We start from the raw sequence: 22,495 nt of genomic DNA, 5'->3' as shown, positions 1-22,495 counted from the left end.
GATTCAATGCAATCCCCATCAAAATTCCAACCCAGTTCATCATTGAGTTGGAAAGATCAATGTGAAATTTCATATGGAAAAACAAAAGACCTAGAATAGCGAAAACCATCCTCAACAACAAGAAAACATCTGCGGGAATCACTACCCCTGACCTCAAGCTATATTACAAGGCAATTTTGCTGAAAACTGCATGGTACTGGTACAGAAATAGGCACGTAGATCAATAGAAGAGAATAAAAGATCCAGAAATGAGCCTTCACGTATATGGTCACCTGATTTTTGAAAAATAAGCTGTAAACATTCAATGGAAAAAGGACAGCCTATTCAACAAATGGTGCTGGTTCAGCTGGCGCTCAGCATGCAAAAGAATGAAAATAGACCCTTTCTTATCTTTTTGTGCAAAGCTCAAGTGTAAGTGGATCAAAGATCTTCACATTAAACCAGATACACTGAAACTATTAGATGAGAACAAAGGGAAAACCTTAGAGCACATAGGCACAGGAGAAAATTTTCTGATCAAAACACCAATGGCTCATGCTCTAAGATCAAAGATTAACAAATGGGATTTAATGAGATTGCAATGTTTCTGTAAGGCTAAGGACATTGTCAAGAAAACAAAACTGCAGCCAACAGAATGGGAAAAGATCTTTACCAACTCCACATCAGATAGAGGCCTAATATCCAAGGTATACAAAGAACTCAAAAAGCTAGACACCAGAGAATCAAACAACCCTACTAAAAAATGGGGTACAGAGCTAAACAAAACATTCTCAATTGAGGATTATAGAATGGCTGAGAAACATCTAATAAAGTCCTCGACATCCTTAGCCATCAGGGAAATGCAAATCAAAACAACCCTGAGATCCCACCTCACACCAGTCAGATTGGCTAATATCCAAAAGTCAGATGACAGCAGATGCTGGCGAGGTTGCGGAGAAAGAGGAACACTTCTCCACTGTTGGTGGGTTTGTAAACTGATACAACCACTCTGGAAATCAGTCTGGAGTTTCCTCAGAAAATTGGACATAGTACTACCTGAAGACCCAGCTATTCCACTTCTGAGCATATACCCCAGAGACACTGTAATATACAACAAAGATACATGCACCACAGTGTTCATAGCAGCTCTATTTATAATAGCCAGAAGCTGGAAGGAACCCAGATGTCCTTCAGTAGATGAATAGATACAAAAATTGTGGTACATTTACACAATGGAATAGTACTCAGCTATCAGAAACAATGACTTCAACAAATTCTTAATAAAATGGTTGCATCTAGAGAATATCATCCTGAGTGAGATAACCCAGTCACAAAAGAAAAGACATAATATGCAGTCACTGATAGTGGGATGCTAACCCCAGAGGCTCGGACTGCCCCAGAAACAACTCACAGACTGTGTGAAGTTCAAGAAAAAAAACGAAAAAAAAGAAAAGAAAACAAAACAAACAAACAAACAAAAAATCCGTCATGCTCAATTATTACAAACCAAGAAAACTTTGCCTAATTTTGTGTTACTCCCTGTTTTACATGTACTTTTTGCTCACTGTAACTAGTAAGCCCTTACTGCAGAATATCAAACCTCAAAAAGAAAGAAAAAAAAAGCCAAGCACTGACACAATTGTATTTGTATACACTTATGCAAAAATGTTTAAATTTTTTTCTTTTATCTTTCTTTTTTAAAATAAAGTTTTAAAAAAAGAAAAAGAATAAGGACACATGCCCCACCATGTCAGAGCCATTTTATTTGTAATCCCCAAAAACTGGAAATAACGCAGATATCCTTCAACAGATGGATGGATACAGATAGTGTGGTACATATACACAATGGAGTACTCCTCAGCTATTAGAAACAGTGACTTCATGAAATTCATAGGCGGTTGGATGGTAGTAGAGAATATCATCCTGATTGAGGTAACCCTTTCACAAAAGAACACACATAATATGCAGTCACTAATAAGTGGGTACTAGCCCCAGAAATCTGTGAATACTCAAGAAACATCTCACTGTTCTTATGACGCTTGAAAAGAAGGAAGGTCAAAAAGTGGAAGCCTTAGTCCCTCTTATAAAACGAAAAGAAGAAAAAAACATTGTGTATTCTTCATATATTGTTATGTAACAAATTTTGTGAGCTATAATAGTATTTTGTAAAAAAAATTATTTAATTAAAAAATCCTGAAATTATAGGAGGCAGCAGGGTCAAACATTTTTAAATGTTATACTTGACAAAGATATACCACTAAAGATTTTCACAACTAATTGAAATAGAACTGACCATCATAAAAAAACTAAAAAGTCATCAAAAGATAAAGCTAACAACATGAAAGGGAAATTACAGAACAGACTACATATGAAATAGATTCAGTCAAACTAATGTTCAGAATACATAGAAAATTCCTAAAACTGCCAACACTTCCATAGATCATTTTCTTTTTATTCAGTCCTGGACCCATGTCTACAAAAAGGTGACATTTACATCCAGGATGGGTTTTCTTTGCTCTTTTATGACTCTCTGGAAATGCCTACATGCACAGGTGGTGGCGCTCACATGGTGCTTCTAGCTAATAAACCTCACCAAGATGACTGTGAAGAGTCATCAGAGTATTTTTAACAGATTATTAATTGCATGTGCAGAGGAAGGAATTCTGACATGGCATATGAGGAATAACCTTGAAGGCAATACCTCATCTCCAAAAGACAAACTGTAACAGATTCCAGTTACATAGGATACTGGAATAGACAAAAATCAAGGCAGAAGACTGAATGATGGTTGCTAACAGGAGGTGCAGAGAGGTGTTATTAATTAATTAATCTAATAAAATTTCAGCTTCTGAGGTGAAGAGATGTTGGTGACATTTGCATACTATGTGTACTGGTTTGTTTTTGTGTCATCTTGATACCAACTGGAGTTATCACACAGAAATGAGTCTCAGTAGAGGAAATGCCTCCATGAGATCCAGCTGTAAGGCATGTTTTTATCTAGGGATCAAGGGGAGATGGCCCAGTTCATTGTGGGTGGTGCCATCCCTGGGCTGGTAGACCTGGGTTCTTTAAGAAAACAAGCTGAGCAAGCCAGGGGATTCAAGCCAGTAAGTAACATCCCTCCATGGTCTGTGCATCAGCTCCTGCTTCCTTATCTACTGAGTTCCAGTCCTGACTTCCTTTGATAATAAACAGCATTTTGAGAAGTGTAAGCTGAATAAACTCTTCTCCAAAAAAAAGAAAGAAAAGAAAAAGAAACTTTAATTAGTCAACTATATTATGCATTAAAGTTCTCTGGTCTTGTCTTCAGTTTGACCCTCATATGTCAATACATACTCATTGTTTATATGTTCAAGGAAATTCTCACATGTATCAATATTCTCTTCAATAAAATGTAAATTGGAGAAGCTCAAGACAGTTATTTGTTGTTCTATCAGGTCATAGACTTAGCTCACCCAAAATATCTTTCAACATTTAACAGTAAATTCTTTATTTCAAAACATCACAATAATTTTAAAAAATAAATTATAGTAGATAATTTATACTACACACAGTTTGACAAATGCTTGAATTTTTCATTATTAGCTTTGAAAACCTTGTACTGATATAAATATGCAAATCAAATGTAAACATATTTTACTAGTTACCTCAATATGTTTGTATGATACACACACACAATATGCTATAACATTAAGTGTCTAACAATACAAACAGAAACATTATTTGTTAAATATCAGTTGTCATTGCCTTCATATTTGAATCTGATTCCTAACAAATATTACAGAACCCCGAGGACATACATATATGTTCATCTATAGTAGAACAACAAGTACTTGTGTTCTGAAGGTGAAATGTAATAAAGATGTGGTAACAAGCTCTTTAAGACGGAAATTGTGCAAAATAAAGAAGACCTAAAGGTAAAATCCATTTGTTATGTGAACACCATTGCTTTTTAAAATTATTTTGTTCATTTCTTTCTTTGTATTTTACAATTTCTTTCCACCTTCTTCACTTTGAGAATTTCTAGGAAAGTGTGAAATGACTCATTGTCTTTAAAGTTTGTCAGATTTTTAGAAATGGAATACATGTGAGAGGGTGAGTTTTCTTCCACCACTTCTGTAGACATTCCAGTCTTATCTCTGAGACCCCAAACTCTCTTCTTACTGCAGAAGGTTATCAACAGTCCATTTCCAATAGAACTGCATTCTACAGAGCATTATTCTTTGCTTTGTCTAAACTTGTGATTTTTAAGAGGTCATCAGTTCATCTGACTGTGGACGACACATAAACATTGAAAATACCACTATTTGATTTGGTGTGTATGTAAGAGAATGTGTGTGTGTGTGTGTGTGTGTGTGTGTCTGTGTGTGTGTGTGTGTGTATACATATAAATACACATGTGTTATTTGGACTTTTAAACAGTGATTTTTAGCTTTGTGAAACAAGACGATTGACTTTCAACTTTTCATTTTTAGAGGTATATTCATTTGTATACATATATGCACATGTATATATGTAACCAGACTAGAGTAGATCTGTCAGAGGAGACATAAGAAACAATAATAGATAGTTGTGTATATGTTATATTATCATCTTTTTTTTTGAGTGAGTTTGGAGGCCAGAAAGAATGTGATATGATGATTAGGTTACCTAGAGCTTATAGCAAGGCTCAAAAACAGAAAGGAATCAGTAACTTTTCAAGAAGCAGAGTATTGCCCGGGACTAAGATAGCAAGCAATGAGCACACATGGAGAGAGCTATGGCTCCAGTTGCATATGTAGCAAAGGATAATATTGTCTGGCATTGATGAGAGGAGGCCTTTGGTCAAATGAAGGCACATTTTCCCAGTATAGGGGAATGCCAAAGCACTGAGGTGGCAGTGGGTGATTAGGAGTGGGAGCATCTTCATGGAAGCAAGGGAAAGGGGTAGGAGTAGGGGGAGAGGGGATAACATTTGAAATATAAATACAGAGAATATACAATAAGAAAGATAAAAAGAAGCAGAATATTGGGTTTGAAATTTTTCCTCAGTTTGTTATAAAACCACGGGAAGATTTCTGGTTTTATATTCACAAGTAAAAGCTTCTTTTCTTTACAAAAAGGTCAAAGTGAGTCTGAGAATCCTACAGTTTCTTAGTGAGCAATATAGCTGATAAAATTTCGTCCAGAACCCAGCAGCTTATGGTTTATTCTTTCTCCATTTTAAACCTTCCCATATTGTGCTTTCTGCTCATGTATATTTCAGTGTGTAAGACAATGTATGAATAAAGGTCTTGCTAGAACTAAAGATTAAAATATGTTTAAAAGAAAATTATTTTTAGACTTTATGGGGAAAAGAGAATATAAGGAAAATAATACCCACAAATTATCTTATATTAGAAGTAATATTCCCCAGCAAAGCTGAATATTTTTACCCTATTTAGTCTTAAAATGGTCTAGTGTCTACAGATGGTAGTCCCTTCTCAACTGTCCAGTTTGTGAATTTTTAGTTTTATTATTATTATTTCTTCTTTTTTCATTTTTCTTTTGTTTCCCACAAAACTCTGGAGGCTTATTACTCCATAACAACATGAAGAAAGCAGGAGGAAGAAAAAGTATGAAACATAAATTCAGGACTTAGAAATATTTCATTCTGCTACTTCTATGGCACCAGCATACCACATCTGTGCAAACATGGGAAACAGTTTCATTTCTCTCTCCTCTCTACTCAGAAGTGATTAAGGTTCTCTCTTTGCTATAATAATTTGAAATATCTTCTGAAATTGTTTCTAGCCTACATATGCAACACTGAGCAGCCTGACTCAGGTTTCAAGTACAAGTTGCAATAAAAGCATTAAAGAAGCTCCTATTTTGCGTCTGAAGTACCGTCCTTTAAGGAAAGAATCTGATAGCTAAACAATATTTTATGAAGAAATGAATAATTTTTCACTAATATTAAATATAGTATGAGGATGAAAATTCAGATGAAAGAACCTGAACTCATTGCATAAAAGGTCATTGCTTTATGTTTTCATCTTTTTCTATGAGTTGGGAATGGTTGATTTTAACCTCCAACAATGCTCCCTGACTGAGGTTCCCAAATGAAGCCTTCTAAACGGAAGAGTCAAAGGCATCTGAGAAACACTTGGGTACCACATCTCAATTATTGCATCTGAAAGTCTGATGGCTGAGCTTATCACTTAGTGCTTGGGCTAGTGACCCGTTACCTCTAAGTCACCAAAGCTCTACCTGGCAGTGCTAAATGTTTACGATTATGCATGCAGAAAAGACACATGTTTGGATGACTATGATATATAATCCAGATATTAACCATGATTATGCAGATGGTGATGGGTATTTTCTTTTCTTTTTTTTTTTTTTTTTTTTTTTTTTTTTTGGTGATGGGTATTTTCAACAACCATGTACACACAGAATGGAACAAGTTAGATTCTCTAAGAGTACATTCCTGTAGGTCTCGCCTTCAGTAAATTTAGCTTGAAGGACTGTAAGGTGAAATTGATCACTGGAGTACTTTGTGATTGGGTGCTGGCAGGACAGCATGGAGCCAAACTTGGAATGTCTAAGTCATGCTAGGACTCAAAAGCAAGTGTCCAGAGGTCAGTGACAATTGGTCTCTGGCCTTAAGGGAATACATACTGTCTAACTAAGCAGATAAAAAATGAAGGCATCTTCTAGCCATTGACAGTAAATGTCATGAAATGTTCTAGAATTTGAAAGACTCCCTTTCAATGAAGGCACTGTGCACAAATATAAGGGGAACATAAGCCTTTCTAAAACTGAGATCAAACCTCTGCAGCCCTTATCGGGAAAGTTTGTCTACACAGAGATAACCTTCCTGGCAGAATTCTTTAAGCACTGAAAACATTAAAGATTTTGAGTCAGAGAAACTGCATGATGTGACATCTATCTGGAGACCAGAAACCGAGCTGAGACTGGCTCCCATACCAAAGTGGTGGGCTGTTAGCCAGGCCCAAGGGAAGGAATACACTGGGGCTGAAGGACATTAACAGGTTATGAAGTAAAATTAATGAGATGATGATTGCAATGAAATTGAAGGGGCAAATAAAATAATTTGTGATATTTTAAATTTTTATTGGATATTCTTGGTATTTACATTTCAAATGTTATCCCCCCCATTCTTTCCCTCCTCCTCCTCCAATTTTTTCCATGAATGTATTCCCTCTCTGAACCACCATCTCCCAATTCCCCTACACTGGAAAAATGCACCTTCACTGGACCAAAGGCCTCTTCTCCCATTGATGCCAGACAATGCTATCTTTTGCTACATATGACAATAGAGCCATGGGTCTCTCCACGTGAATCCATTGGTTGCATTTTAGTCCCTTGGAGCTCTGGAGAAGCTGGTTGGTAGATAACATAATTCTTTCTATGGGGTTGCAAACCCTTTAAGCTCTTTTAGTTCTTTCTCTAGCTCCTTCATTGGGGTCCGCGTGTTTAGTCCGATGCTTAGCTGCAAGTATCCATAACTGTTTCTTTATGATTCTGGCAGAGCATCTGAGAAGGCATTCATATAAGGTTTCTGTCAATAGGCACTTAGTGGCATAAGCAATAGTGCTTGGGTTTTGTGGCTGCATATGGGATGGATCACCAAGTGACAGTTTCTTAACGTTTTTTTCTTCATTCCCTGCTCCTCTATTTGTACCTGTATGTCCTCCTGTGAGTGCTTTATTCTCCCTTCTAAGGAGGGCTGAGGCATTCACATTCATTCTAGCCTTTTTCTTTTTGAGCTTGAGAAGGTTTGTGAAGTATTTCTTAGTTATTCAGAGATTTTGGGCTAGTACCTACTTATCAGCAAGTGCATATCATGTGTGTTCTTTTGTGACTGGGTTACCTCACTCAAGATGGTAGCTTTTAGTTCCATCCATTTGCTTAGGAATTTCATAAAGTCATTGTTTATAATAGCTGAGTAGTACACCATTCTGTAAATTTATCACAATTTTTGTATCATTCCTCTGATGAAGGACATCTGGGTTCTTTCTAGAATCTAATTATTGAAAATAATGCTGCTATGACCATGGTATAACATGTGTCCTTTTAAATATTGGAGAGTCTTTTGGGTATATGTGCAGGAGTTGTATAGCTGGGTCTTCAGGTAGTACTATGTCCAATTTTCTAAGGAACTGCCAGAATGATTTCCAGAGTAGTTGTACCAGCTTTCAATCTCATCAACAATACAGGAGTGTTCCTCTTTCTCTACATCCTTGACAGCATTTACTGTCAGGTGAATTTTTGATCTTAACCATTCTGACTTGTGTGAGGTAGAAGCTCAGGGTTGTTTTGATTTGTGTTTTCCTGATGACTAGAGATGTTAAACATTCTTTAGGTGCTTCTTAACCATTTGGTATTCCTCAATTAAGAATTTTTTGTTTAGCTCTGTACCCTATTTTTAATAGTATTATTTTACTCTTTGGAGTCCAACTTCTTGGCTTCTTTGTATATATTGGATATTAGCCCTCTATCAGATGTAGGATTGGTAAAGATTCTGGCCTAATCGGTTGGTTGCTGTTTTGTCCTCTTCACAGTGCCCTTTGCCTTAAAGAAAGTTTGTAATTTCATGAGGTCCCATTTGTCGAGACTTGATCTTAGAGCATAAGCCATTGGTGTTCTGTTCAGGAAATTTCCCCCTGTGCCTATATGTTCTAAGCTCTTCCCCACTTTCTCCTCTAATAGTTTCAGTGTACCTGGTGTTACATGGAAGTCTAGGATCTACTTGGACTTGAGACCACAAATCAGTTCATTTAAACAGCCGAAGCAAACCTTCTGCTGAGTCCTGCTAAATTTGTCCATGAACGCAAGCTCAGTTTGTATGTACCTGATCACATTTGCCCTGAGCTACAGTGTGAACACAATGACAAAAAGGGCAAGATGAGCTTGTATGGAAAATTAATGAGTGGGTGTTGCCAAGCACAACCAGAAATTAGTTATTCTTTGTGATACCTTGATCAGAACCTGCTAATTGCAGAAGACCTGCTACAATTTAGGCCAGCTCAGTATGTTGGTTGTAGTTGAAAGAATCTAATTATATTTCATTTATCGTCTTTGTATAAAGAAAGCACCCCCTTATGCATGCATAGAGAAGGATGTTTATCTTTTTCTTTCAGGTGGGCCCCACCTAATACAAATTTTGGAAAACATGCTGGAGCTAATTAGTGATGGGGAAAATTATTCCAAGCAAATTAATCACTGGAATTCACTGAGGAGTTGCCGCATTCTGTGGCTCAGAGATTATTCATTGGCTCCTCACACTTTCTTTTTTTCTATTACAGTACATTATTTCATGATGTTAATGTACTTCCTACAACCATTTTCTTGTTACAATCTCAGCCTATCACCCAGAAAACACTCAGCTTGAGCAAAACCCTCCAAGTTTTCCCAAGTTCCCTGCAGGGAAATTTGCAGTGGGTAGAAATATATTCATTCAACAGCTGCCTTTTTCTTCGCCTGTGTACCTCCTTCAAGAGTTTCAAAGATTATACCGTTTAGGGACATTTTTGATAAGCCTTGAAATCAGATATGCCAGTAACTTTAGTTCTTCTTATGTCATTGTTAAATGTCACAGACAGGATTGGAGTCAACATTTACCAGACATAGTTAAAAGACCAGAAATGTAGGATATAGAACAAAGTTCAGTGGCAGACAATCATGACTAGAGTGAATATGAAAAGGCACAGTACTATGTCTGCAAGAGCTAAGAATGGTGTGAGACAGTGTACTCTTGTGTGTGTGTGTGTGTGTGTGTGTGTGTGTGTGTGTGTGTGTGTGTTTATAATTCTCTCATACATTTTGTAAGCTTTTATTATGGCTTTTCATAAATGGGCCTAAAGTGTGTGGACTTCACAGCCCCATGAAGTCAGAGCAGGAGACTTTTACCTGGTGTTCTGAACTTTCTCTGTGTCAGTATCTTCCCAGGTGCATACTTTCACTGTCTTTCTGTATTTCCAGATGTTCCCACTAAGGATTGGTTGGAAAAATGGGCTTGAGACAATCCAGATCATAAATTTCTCCTAATCACTGTTTTTTAACACATAAAAGTTATAATTCCAATTATAACTATTCCAACTATGCTCCATATTTTAACTTGAGAAACACCATGGTAAGAAAGCACTGTGGCCAGCACGGGAGAGTCTGAGAATCCAAAGTGGAGTACTTCTCATTATGCTTTCCTTAGGGCTGTAAACTCAATTTTTCCACCTGAGCATCTTTCCGGGGTGAGATAGAGAAATATCTCCTAGTTTGTAACATGTTAATGTGGACAATACCTGTGGAGTGATCCTGAATTCTCTTAGCAAAAGTGACAGGTGTGCATTTAAAAGTTATGATCTGGCTAGTATCCAATATATACAAAGTATTCAAGAAGTAAGACTCTAGAGAATCAAATAATCCTATTAAAATAGGGTACAGAGTTAAACAAAAAATTATCAACAGAGGAATATCGAATGGATGAGAAGCACCTAAAGAAATGTGTGGGGGGGGGAGTATAACATTTGAAATGTAAACACAGAATATCAAATATAATTGGGAAAAGCTATGATTAATAGATATAAAAACACTTAATAATAAGGCACAAGCATATCTTCTACAATCTTAAATTATAGGTCTCAAAGGCAATTTATCAAAATACACACTGCTCCACTCCTTTTCCCGATGACAGAGTTTGGAGCACAACTCTCTTAAATCCATTTCCAGAGAACACCAGTGTGGGTCCAGACCACCTGTGTCATACACTCATACAGACACATATAAATAAAAATTAAAAACTAATAAATCTTGAATTATAGTAGTCCACATGATTTTTAAAAATTATAGACACAAAGCTAACACCCTAACCATGGAGAACTGAATCCTGAACTGAAGAAGATGTCAGAATGGACCACTATTTCTCCATTTCTCAGAGATTCCATCTTCCTATTAGTCAGTCACATTTTCAGAATGCCTTTTCCAGAAAACCAAGGGGACTATCTGAGCTTGCAACAGAGCTGCAAGCATGCTTCCTTTTTCATATCAGAGTTGAGGAAGAATATATTTAAGAATATATAGTCATCAAATCATAACCCCCTGTTACCAAGTACCTCTGTAGATTTATGTCTATATCTATCTACAAACCCATCTCTGATGGCTATGAATCTGTGTGCTGATGCCCACTTTCTTGTAAAGAGGACATTGCAATGCTAGAGTTCAATAGATCACTCTCCATGCAAACCAAAATAAATCTACATAGAGTTTAATATCAGCAGGGTTAGTTAAATGAACTTGGGGGAAGTACCTACAATGCTTACTATAAGTGGGTCATAGTTTGAACTTTAACAGTTATAAGAAGATTGAAATGTGGGACATACTCTTTATGGAATATAACTATCAAAACAGATGCATAACAATAAATAAATCAGATTTTCATGAGTAGTTTTTATGTGGCCTCTTGGAAGAAAGTAAATGCTTGTTAAATTATTGCATTTAAAATAACATAATTGACTATTCAAATTTATTATATTTGCTTTTCTTTTTTGTAAAAATATATATAGGGAGATACACATACACTGAGTTGGGGAGGGAAGAACAGAGGGATGGAAAGAAACAGACCAAGATCTAAGTAGTCTAAATTAGAAAGTTATAGATTAGGTGAGCAGAGGTATTACAAGATACTCATGGGCTTCATAGATACTTTGGTAATACACAAGCGATAAAACCATGTTTGCTTTCAGTTTTGCCTGAACTTAAAGTATCTAAGTAATTCCTATAAAACACATTTGATCATTAATTGTGAAGAAATATGATGAATGTTTGTCCTGTTACCTGTTAGAACAAGTTTCTAGTCTCAGACAGTTATGCAACAGTTCCAAACTTGCCAAACTGCTGGGCCCTACACCCAGATTGTATCTCTGTAACTAGACTATCCCTGTCTGGATGTTTCTTCTTCTGTGCTTAGCAATATAACAGAAGCATACCGGTTCTAATTCCACATCTCACCCACTTTTTCTGACTCATTTCTCCTACAAGGGCCTTGAACCTTCACCTCTGATAAGTGTATAATCCCACCAAACACTACTAAATTTTCAAAGAATCTTTATTCTGGGACATTAGACATTGTTTTGTTTTTCATTTGTTATTCTTATCCTACTGACTCAGTAATGAGAGACTCCCTGTAAAAATGATTATGAAATGAATGCTAGTATCTTCTAAAAAACATCTTAATAATATTTAATAGAGTTTATGGTAAGCTTGAAAAATATAAGTTCACTCGACTGCAGTTAGAACAGAAAGAATATTCTTTATTCCCTTCCTAACTAGAGTTATCCAAGAGAGGCAGGGGAAAAAGTATTTCAGTGTTGTTGCTGGAAGAACAAGCACATATCATCCTGGCATGGTACTGATGCTGTCCTCAGAATCTGGTTCAAAGCAGGACCACCCTGCCATGGAAAATTTACAGAAGTCTAAAGGATCAAATTTCTATAATTACTTCAAACTGTTTTTTCCATAGAGGAGGTTTTGTTTGAGAAACAGAGATGAAAACACATTAAGTGTCCTGAATTCTTTCTGCAGACCTGTAAACATCTCTCCTTCCTCCTCCGAGCTCATGTCTCCAGGTTTTATGTAGTATCTGTCTAAGTATATAGGTAGATACACACCAGACACAGACAAATGATGAATTGATACACAAATGTTCCCAACAGCTGATGGGAATCATTCATACTGTCCTTCTGTATTTTTTATAGCACAGTATAGAGTTCATTCAGGGCATATGGAGGGGAGTTAAGAGGGTACAAGAGGCAGAGAGAGAAGAGAGCAGTAGAGAAGCTGAGGCTGCCCATAAGCACATGTGGAGAGCTGAGGGAAGGGAATGGGGAGAAGAGGGGCAAGGGGGTGAGCAAGAGGGCCAAAGAGCAAGAGAGCAAGAGATGTCCTTCTTTATGTTTTGGTTCTCTGTTATTTTTCCCAAGTGGCATTCTCAAATATTTCCATAGGATTTATTTGACTATAAATATTCAAATATAAATTGTTTGCTTAAGATTGAATTTCCATAGGCCTGACATCAGAATTATGGCACTCATGGAATTTTAAGGAACCCAGTGAATTTACATAGAAAACTCAAGTATCTATAAGCCACACCAGCATCCACATGTAAAGATTGTCATGTAGCATGCATTGCTGCATGAAAACTGGCAAGGAGATTTTAGAACACTTACAGTCTTACGTATTTTGAGAATTGAAACTTAATACTTCAAATTCAATGAACCTATTTTCACCTGAAACTTCAAAATTATCAACTTGTGTTTGATTCCTTCTTTTCAAGAATTATTAACAAAGAAGAGCTATGTAATGACCTTCCAAAGCCTGTAAATAGGGCTTTTAATTTAGTTCAATTCTATTTTTGAGAAAGAATTGCTTTCACTCACCAAGCTTTTCAAATTTAAAAGAGAGATTGACAGAAATCATGGGCTCACAGAGTGTCCTAGTTCAGGCTACTATTCAAGTAATGAACATCAATATGGAGAGGAAAGGCTAATTTGATTTACTCTTTCACACCACTGTTCATCATCAAACGAAGTCAGGGCAGGAACTCAAAGGCAGGAAGACAGAAACTATAAAAGAAGTATTGCTTACTGGCTTAGAATTCATGGCTTGTTCAGTATGCTTTCAGAAAAAACCCAGGACCTCCAGCCCAGATATGGGCTCACTCACAATAGGCTGGGCCCTCTCATATCAATCATATCAATGCGCTACAGGCTCATCTACAACCTATCTCACAGAGGCATTTTCTCAACTGAGGATCTCTCTTCTCCAAAGATTTTAGCTTGTGTTAAGTTGACATAAAACTAGCCAGCACAGTAAGCAATTCTTCTGACACATGAGTTTAAACACACATGGTCAAAAGTTAATTTTAAACTTATTCTATAGCACATACCATGAACTTGCAGGGAATGTAGCCAAAACCATCTCGATTTTGTGTTGTCTTCTTTCTACTGAATAAGGACTTCCATGCTCATTTAAGACTCATTATACCAGAAAATATTACTCAAAAATAAAAATGTTTTTCTTGGCATGGTGACACTAGACTTTAATCATGACACTTGAGAGACAGAAGCAGGTGGATCTCTGTGAAATCAACTCTAGCAAGGTCTAAATAATGAGTTATAGGTCAATCTGTGCTAGAGAGAGAGAGAAAGACCCTGTCACAAACAAACAAACTTGTCGCTTAGACAGTTTGGTTGGAGACTGTGATGTTCTTAGGATACTGAATAAAGTAGGTGATAGCAGCCTAATGTAATCTGAGTACTTTTTAATAAAGTACATATAATATTAATATAAATTAATTGTGAATCTAAGTAATAAGATGCATCCCCTTGTGACGATAAATACTGCTTTATATGCATGCAAATCTATACCTTGAATTCATGCATTAGTTATTGGCTGGAACTCAACCCCTTCACTGACAAATGCATGAGAGCTGGAGATGGAGTTTGGGTGGGTAACATGTTTACCTTTTATGCATGAGAAGCCATGTTCAAGCCCTCGACTCAAATACATCTTTAAAAAAAAATGGAGCCTGATGATATGCTTAGAAACTCAGCCCTAAGGAAGCAGAGACCTGTGGATGTTGTTTTCCCAGCTCTCTAGCTTATCTTACATGTCATGTTTCTGGCCTGTGAGAGAATCTATTTTAAAATTAGCTGAATGGTACCAAAGGAATACCCAGGGTTGTCTACTGTCCCCATACTTATGCACAGACATGTGCACATAAGGATAAATGGACACCCAGTGAGAGAGCATTTGAAGTTGAGATGAATGAAAAATTATCTCAAATGAAAATGGATTCTAATGAAAAAATAGAAAGAGGCAATAATTGTAAAGAACAACACCAGAAAGGGCTTGGGTAACAGCCAGTGTCTGCTTTTCAGAATCCACGAGGGGATAGATGACATCAAAACTATAGTAGAGCAAACTATGAATGTCATAAATGTTTCATTTTGGTTTCTGAGCCACTTTTCTCATCCTCCTGTTATCTCTAGGTGTGGTGTCTCCACCATCATCAGGGTCACTACAATACTGCTCAACTAGAATTTTTCTGTTTTGTTTCTGTTTTATTTTCAAATCTCACATGAGTTTTATTTTCCAGGTGTACTCAAGGATGGACAGGAAATCGATGCCACATCAGGTCTAACCTTTCTCCCGAGGGTTCCGTGTATTCTCAGAATTGTAGGTAACATTATGTTTGATCAAAGAGCTTGAGATCTTTAATTGTTTTTTTTTTTTTTTTTTTTTTTTGCTTTTTTTGTGAATCATGATTGTGTCTTTTGTGGGTTTGAAATTCTAGACATATGGACTCTGTTGGGTATCGGAGTCGGGTTCCTGGTAACTCATATAGCAGTGGCCATCCTGTGTTGCCTTGGCAACCAAAGAAGACCAACAAGGTAAGTCATGCCTTTCACCTCTGAATGGAACATGAATAGTGGGAGAATTCTTGAAGCATTACCTCTGTTCTGCTCTTCTCTGCTCTTCTTTCACATTTCATTATAGAAGATCTTATGTTTCCATACTTCGAAACTTCTTTTTCTAGATGCAATCAGTAGCTATTTTCCAACCAAGAATTTACTTTTTATTTACAATAAAGAAATCATTTAAGACTGAAAGGATCTAGTTATGCTGTATCCTGAAGGTACCAGAGATGGTTTCAGATCTGAAGATTTTTCTTTATTGCTTCCTCTTAGCACCTGAATTTTGGGCCAAAACTTTTATCTTCCAAGCATCAACACACAGACTAGAAGCTAAAAACTATTGGACCAGATAGTTGGTTCATGCCTAACTTAGACCTCTTGCAATGCTCAAAGTTGTTAAAAATATTTTGACTTTCCTACATACCACACCTCTTCCCATTAATGGAATAAACTACAAGGTCACACAAATAGAAAAAGGAGCTGACTTCCTCAAACTCGTCGAGATAAGGGCTCTCATTAGAGGGCACAACATTTTAAGAGATATATCATGTTCTCTCTGCTTGACTAGGTGGTCACTTAGATATGTGATAGCAATATATACCAGAGAAATGAATGACGAGTTATTTTTCTTATTTACTCATTTGATTTGTTGATGAGCTCTTCTAAGTTCTCCAATTCTAATCATAAACTCCAGTCATATTAGTTAGCAAATATTCTTCTCCATGTCATAAAGTGAGGAAAATAATGTTTAAAAAAATGTGGTGTGTACTATGAAAAAAGTACATTTTAAAACTATTCCCATCAGTAGGTTTGTATTAACGGAGCAATTTTTCAATTATTTTCTGTGTTATTAAAATACAACTAGGCAATATTTATGGAGAAGTATTAATAAGAAACAATTTGGACTTAAAGTGCTTTTAACATAAAGGAAGATACAGACTCACAAACCCTAAGTGAAACAGTTGCTGTGTGTATGAATAATATGTACATAATAAGTTGATACTGTCCAGTTGTGTCTATGTGAGGGTAGTGTCAGGCCTGGCAAACTAGAAGCCTGTAAATCCAGGGCAGGGTGGAAAATGAAATTTCAACTCAGAGTTGAAGGTACAGCATTGAATCCACAATGCACAGCACAGAACAACAAAGCTGGAAACTCTAGTTTTTTAAGTTATCTTAAGGGGGGGGTGGTTTTGTCTCTTCTTTCTTATTCTTCTTCTTCTTCTTCTTCTTCTTCTTCTTCTTCTTCTTCTTCTTCTTCTTCTTCTTCTTCTTCTTCTTCTTCTTCTTCTTCTTCTTCTTCTTCTGCCTCTTCCTCTCCTTCTCTTTCTCATCCTCCTCCTCCTCCTCCTCTTCACCCTCCTTCTCCTCCATCTTCCTGTTCCTCTTCCTCCTCTTATTCATTCTCTTCTTCTTAAGAAAGTTCAGTCTCTGGTTTTAAGGGTTAAGCATGTTTAAAAAATAAAATGTTCTTTTATAAAACCTAAAGCACACTGCTTTACTTAAAGTCAATTCACACTACATTTTTTACCATGTTTAAACAAATGCTTTCATAGAAATGTCTAGGTCAGTATTTGTCCAAAGTATCAAACCTTAATCTGATGACAGTTACACATGTAGCTTATGACTATAGTGAATAAAGGAGTTGTTACTTAGCACATTCCTCAATTAACATCCTTTCCAGGTAATGTCAGACAGTCTACAACTTGAGGCTACTTAATGGTTCTGCAAGTATTATTTTGTAGCTCTAGGCCACAGTATGACCTGTCCTTTGTCTTTCTTGTTTGTGTGTTTTCTGGTGTGTGTTTGTTCATATGGGGATGTGCACATGTGCATGCAGGCATATGCATCTGTGTGTTAGTTTTTCTCTGTGTCATTGAGATGGAATATCACCCTCAACCTGGGATTAACTTACTAATTCTGGTGACTCTGACTGCCTGTCTCCCCACATACCATACCAGCCACATCTTACAGGGATTAACAGCATCTGCTTAATTGCCCAGTGCCTTGCATGGTTACTGGGATGTGAACTCCTGTTCTCAAGCTTTCCTGTCCCTCCACTGACTTAGCCACCCTTCCCCCTTTCCTCACAATTTGACTTTCAGTTGCACACACTTCTTTTTGCCTCTTCACCAACATCCTTTGTTAAATACAACTTCTGGTTTTTGACCCAAATAATGTTAATTTTCCCTATTTTTAAAAGGAATCACAAAAAATCATTTCTTCACATAGATGAAATCCAAATAATATTTAATATGAAGGGCATAACCAGAAAAAAGTCCACAAGCACACAAACAAAATAAAACCATAGTAACTAAGTTACAATAACCCCTTGGGCAGTAGAAAGTACCTCTCTACCTCCCATAGGGTGCTTAGTTTCCTAAGACCCAGTTTCTGCAACTGTCTTCAACATGAAAACAAACTTAACAAACAGAGAATGGTGCTGTTTCAGATCCAAACCCAGTGATTCACCATCCCCTTCACTCCAACTAGACGCCTGGTTCAAACATTAAGACTACAGCAAAGAGACTTCAGTACGCAGAGCTGAGCCTGGCCCAGCTGCCACCTGGAACCTGGGCTGCCGGGGAGTAGAGAGATCTCTGAGGAGTGCACACGGAAAGTGTACCAGGGACACAGACCAGATACAAGGGAAAGGCAAGAACATATCACTGACAACAAAATGGCAAGAGGAAAGAGAAAGAGTATATCCCAAGGAAACCAAGACAATCTAGCAACACCAGAACCCAGCTCTCCGATAGTAGCAAACATCGGAATTACAAACACTCCAGAGAAAGAAGACACAGACCTGAAATCATGCCTCAAGACCCTGATAGAGTTACTTAAACAAGAAAGGGAGGAAAAGCAAAAAGATTCAGAAGCTTTTAAAGATGAAACAAGAAAAACACTCAAAGAACTCAAAGAACTAGAGGAAAACAGAACCAAAGAAATAAAGGAATAGAAGAGGGAAATTAAAACAGAAATTGACACAATAAAGAAAGCGCTAAAAGAGATAACCCTAGAGTCAGAACACCAAAAAAAGAAATCAGTAGTCACAGAAGCAAGCATTTCCAACAGATTACAAGAGATCGAGGAGAGAATCTCGGGGGCAGAAGACAACATTGCAAACATAGACAAAACAGCCAGAGAAGATGCAAAAAACAAAAAGCTCCTAACCCAAAATTTCCAGGAAATACAAGACACAATGAGAAGACCGAACCTAAAGATAATAGGAATAGAAGAGGGAGAAGAGTATCAACTAAGAGGCACAGTAAATATCTTCAACAAAATCTTCAACTTCAAACCTCTAAAGAAAGAAATTGAGGAGGAACTCAGAAAATGGAAAGATCTCCCATGCTCATGGATTGGAAAGATCAACATCTTAAAAATGGCCATCCTACTAAAAGCAATCTACAGATTCAATGCAATCCCCATCATAATTCCAACCCAGTTCTTCATGGAATTGGAAAGATCAATGTGCAATTTCATATGGAATAACAAAAGACGTAGAATAGCGAAATCCATCCTCAACAACAAAAAAAAAACATCTGCGGGAATCACTATCCCTGACCTCAAGCTATATTACAAGGCAATTGTGCTGAAAACTGTATGGTACTGGTACAGAAATAGGCAAGTGGATCAATGGAATAGAATAGAAGATCCAGAAAAGAGCCCTCATGTATATGGTCCCCTGATTTTTGACAAAGGAGCAGTAAACATTCAATGGAAAAAGGACAGCCTATTCAGCAAAGGGTGCTGGTCCAACTGGCACTCAATATGCAAAAGAATGAAAATAGACCCGTTCTTATCTCCTTGTATAAAGCTCAAGTGTAAGTGGATTAAAGATCTCCACATTAAACGAGATACACTGAAACTATTAGATGAGAAAGTAGAGAAAACCTTAGAACACATAGGCACAGGAGAAAATTTCCTGAACAAAACACCAATGGCTCAAGCTCTAAGGTCAAAGATTAACAAATGGGACTTAATGAGATTGCAAAGTTTCTGTAAGGCTAAGGACATCGTCAAGAAAACAAAACGGCAACCAACAGAATGGGAAAAGATCTTTACCAACACCACATCAGATAGAGGCCTAATATCCAAGGTGTACAAGAAACTCAAAAAGCTAGACACCAGAGAATCAAATAACCCTATTAAAATATAGGGTACAGAGCTAAACAAATCATTTTCAGTTGAGGAACACTGAATGGCCGAGAAACACCTGAGGAAGTGCTCCACATCCTTAGCCATCAGGGAAATGCAAATCAAAACAACCCTAAGATTCCACCTCACACCAGTCAGATTGGCCAAGATCCAAAACTCAGATGACAGCAGATGCTGGCGAGGCTGCGGAGAAAGAGGAACACTTCTCCACTGTTGGTGGGGTTTCAAGCTAATACAACCACTCTGGAAATCTGTCTGGCGATACCTCAGAAAATTGGATATAGTACTACCTGAAGACCCAGCTATTCCACTTCTGGGCATATACCCCAGAGACACTTTAATACACAACAAAGATATATGCACCACAATGTTCATAGCGGCTCTATTTATAATAGCCAGAAGCTGGAAGGAACCCAGATGTCGTTCAGAAGACGAATGGATACAAAAATTGTGGTACATATACACAATGGAATACTACTCAGCCACCAGAAACAATGACTTAACCAAATTCTTAAGAAAATGGCTGCATCTAGAGAAGATCATCCTGAGTGAGATAACCCAGTCACAAAAGAACAGACATAATATGCAGTCACTGATAGTGGGATGCTAACCCCTGAGGCTTGCACTCCCCCAGAAACAACTCACAGACTGTATGAAGTCCAAGAAATAAAGAAAACAAAAACTATACATATATTCACAAAACAAGAAGACTTTGACTATTTCCATGTTGCGTTTTGTTTTGCATGTACTTTACGCTTATTGCAACTAGTAGGTTTTCAATGCATACTGTCAAGCCCTTGAAAAAAATCAAGTACTGACTAAAAAACATATTCACATGGTTTTATGTAAAATTTATTTTAATGTCTCAAAAAACAGTACTGACAAAAATGTATAATTTTAAGCAAAAAATGTTTAAAATCTTTACATTTATCTTTGTTTTGCAAAATAAAGTCGTTTAAAAAATAAAAAAATTTTAAAAAAAGAGTAAAAAAATAAATAAATAAATAAAAACAAAACCCCAATAATTAAAAAAAAAAAAAAAACAGACTACAGCAAAGAAAGTGCTAGGGCAAGGTGGTGGTTGGGATTCATTTCAGTGATAAACAGGGAAAACAGTCACAAATTTATGGCTGTGATCAAGACCTGAGAGATAGACAGAGGCAGAAGGCAGTTGAGAGAACATGGAGAAAGTGAAAAGATTTACCAATCAAATCGTCAAATATACCAGAACTTCATATTCGAGCAATTTTTTCATGTGTTTGTGGCTATCTTCGTGACCCAGCAGAGTTTGCACTTTTTACAGTATAGCCCTTCTCCAACTCTTTGTGTTTTGTTTCTTCATGCTTTTTTTTCTTTGATTCACATTCAAAGTAGGAGGTTTGCTTATGTTTATTTTGTAATCATCCCTCCCCTCTCTTAGCCCCTATTCTGATCCTTGCTTAGACACTTTACACCCAGTATTTTCATGTCTAATTTCAGGATCCAAGTATTGTCTTCTTACTTCTCCCTGAAAGCATCATTTTCCTCATATACTGGGCATCATGCCCCTTTCTGGTTTCTGGTTTCATGATATTTATACAAACCCACTCCCAAATAAATAAAACACACATGAAAACTAAAAGCTTTTTCTTATGAGAAAGAACATAGGATGTTTATATGTTTGAGCCTGGGTTACTTTGCTTATTATGGTATTTTCCAAAGCATTTCAAGATTTCCATATTTTCTTAATTCAGCTGACTTGGATGGCAGTGTAGGCATGCCCTTTTTCTTTCAGGACTCCATGTGGATCCCTCTAGAAGTTAGACAATGGCTTGAAAATAATAGCCTCCCCTAATATAGTAAAGTCACCCTCTACATTGGAGTACCCACACTTCCGTGCTAAAAAAATTCAAACAGGTACTTCTGTGTGTTTTTTTTTTCAAATTCCCATTCTCTTCCTTTTCTGTATGTTCTATATTTCTGATTTCCAAAACCTTCCCCAGATACTCAGGCAAAAGCTGCAAGCCTTCCTTTACCCTTGCTGGCCTTTTGACTGGCTTGATCTTATATAGGTCTGGTTCTTACAGCCACAGCTGATGTGTGTTTTTGTGTTCAAGGCTAGGCCATATCTCAAGAAGACATTTACAGCAATCACCTACTACCCATTCTTCTCTCAATCTTCCAGTCCTACTCTCAGGATGAGTAGTAAATCTTGTAGTGAGAAATATGACACAGAAGACCAGCTGGTTCTCTCCCAATCTCTTATTCTTCACACTTTTTTAGTTGTATAACTTTATATTAACTGCCATCTAACACACACACAAAAAAAAATACTAGTCTGATGAAGACTGAGAGCTGCACTGCTGTACAATTTAATAGATGAGTACTTAGGAACCTTTAGTGGCAGTTTAATACTATGTCCTGTATCAAAGCAAAAGTAGTAGATTCTGTTCTAGTACCTGTGACCTAAACTCAGCCAAAGGTTTGGGCCCACTTAACATAGTTCTGCCTTTATTACTATCAATAGGGTTGACAGTGTATGTCCTTGGTATTATAGGCAATTAGAAAACAAAAGCACATTTCTAGAATTGACTCTCTTGAAGTTGCTAGTCAGTGAGGTCTCAATGAACCCCACAAAAGCTATTAGTGCACCTTCATGGCGAAGAGTGGAGCAAGAGGGGGAATGGGAGCAGGGTGGGGGAAGGGGATAACATTTCAAATGTAAATACAAAGAGTCTCTAATTTAAAAAAAAAGCAATTGCTCATAATTACTCATTAGTACCTGAATGACTATATTGTTGAATACACATATACTTATTTGAGTCATAGGAAATAAATAAATAAAGATAGAACTGACCTGGAAGCTTTATTCTTACTGGATCATTTTCATAATACTGGAGATGCTATGTATTACACTAACAGGGAAT

General features: G+C 36.9%; 1 protein-coding gene across 1 annotated transcript in view; it reads left to right on the top strand.

Annotated features, from left to right (window-relative positions):
- The window catches only part of MALRD1 (MAM and LDL receptor class A domain containing 1), a gene marked incomplete at both ends in the record, with an annotated part of 691,362 nt that overhangs the window by 631,282 nt on the left and 37,585 nt on the right, over window positions 1-22,495 (top strand). Inside the window, 2 exons of the mRNA XM_080918486.1 lie at window positions 15,113-15,192; window positions 15,311-15,407. Coding sequence (XP_080774612.1) covers window positions 15,113-15,192; window positions 15,311-15,407 — 177 coding nt within the window. The remainder of the gene's footprint in view (window positions 1-15,112; window positions 15,193-15,310; window positions 15,408-22,495) is intronic.

Source organism: Micromys minutus (genome assembly GCF_963924665.1).
Source record: "Micromys minutus genome assembly, chromosome: 6".
Classification (NCBI taxonomy): domain Eukaryota; kingdom Metazoa; phylum Chordata; class Mammalia; order Rodentia; family Muridae; genus Micromys; species Micromys minutus.
This window is presented reverse-complemented; position numbering and strand designations above follow the sequence as displayed.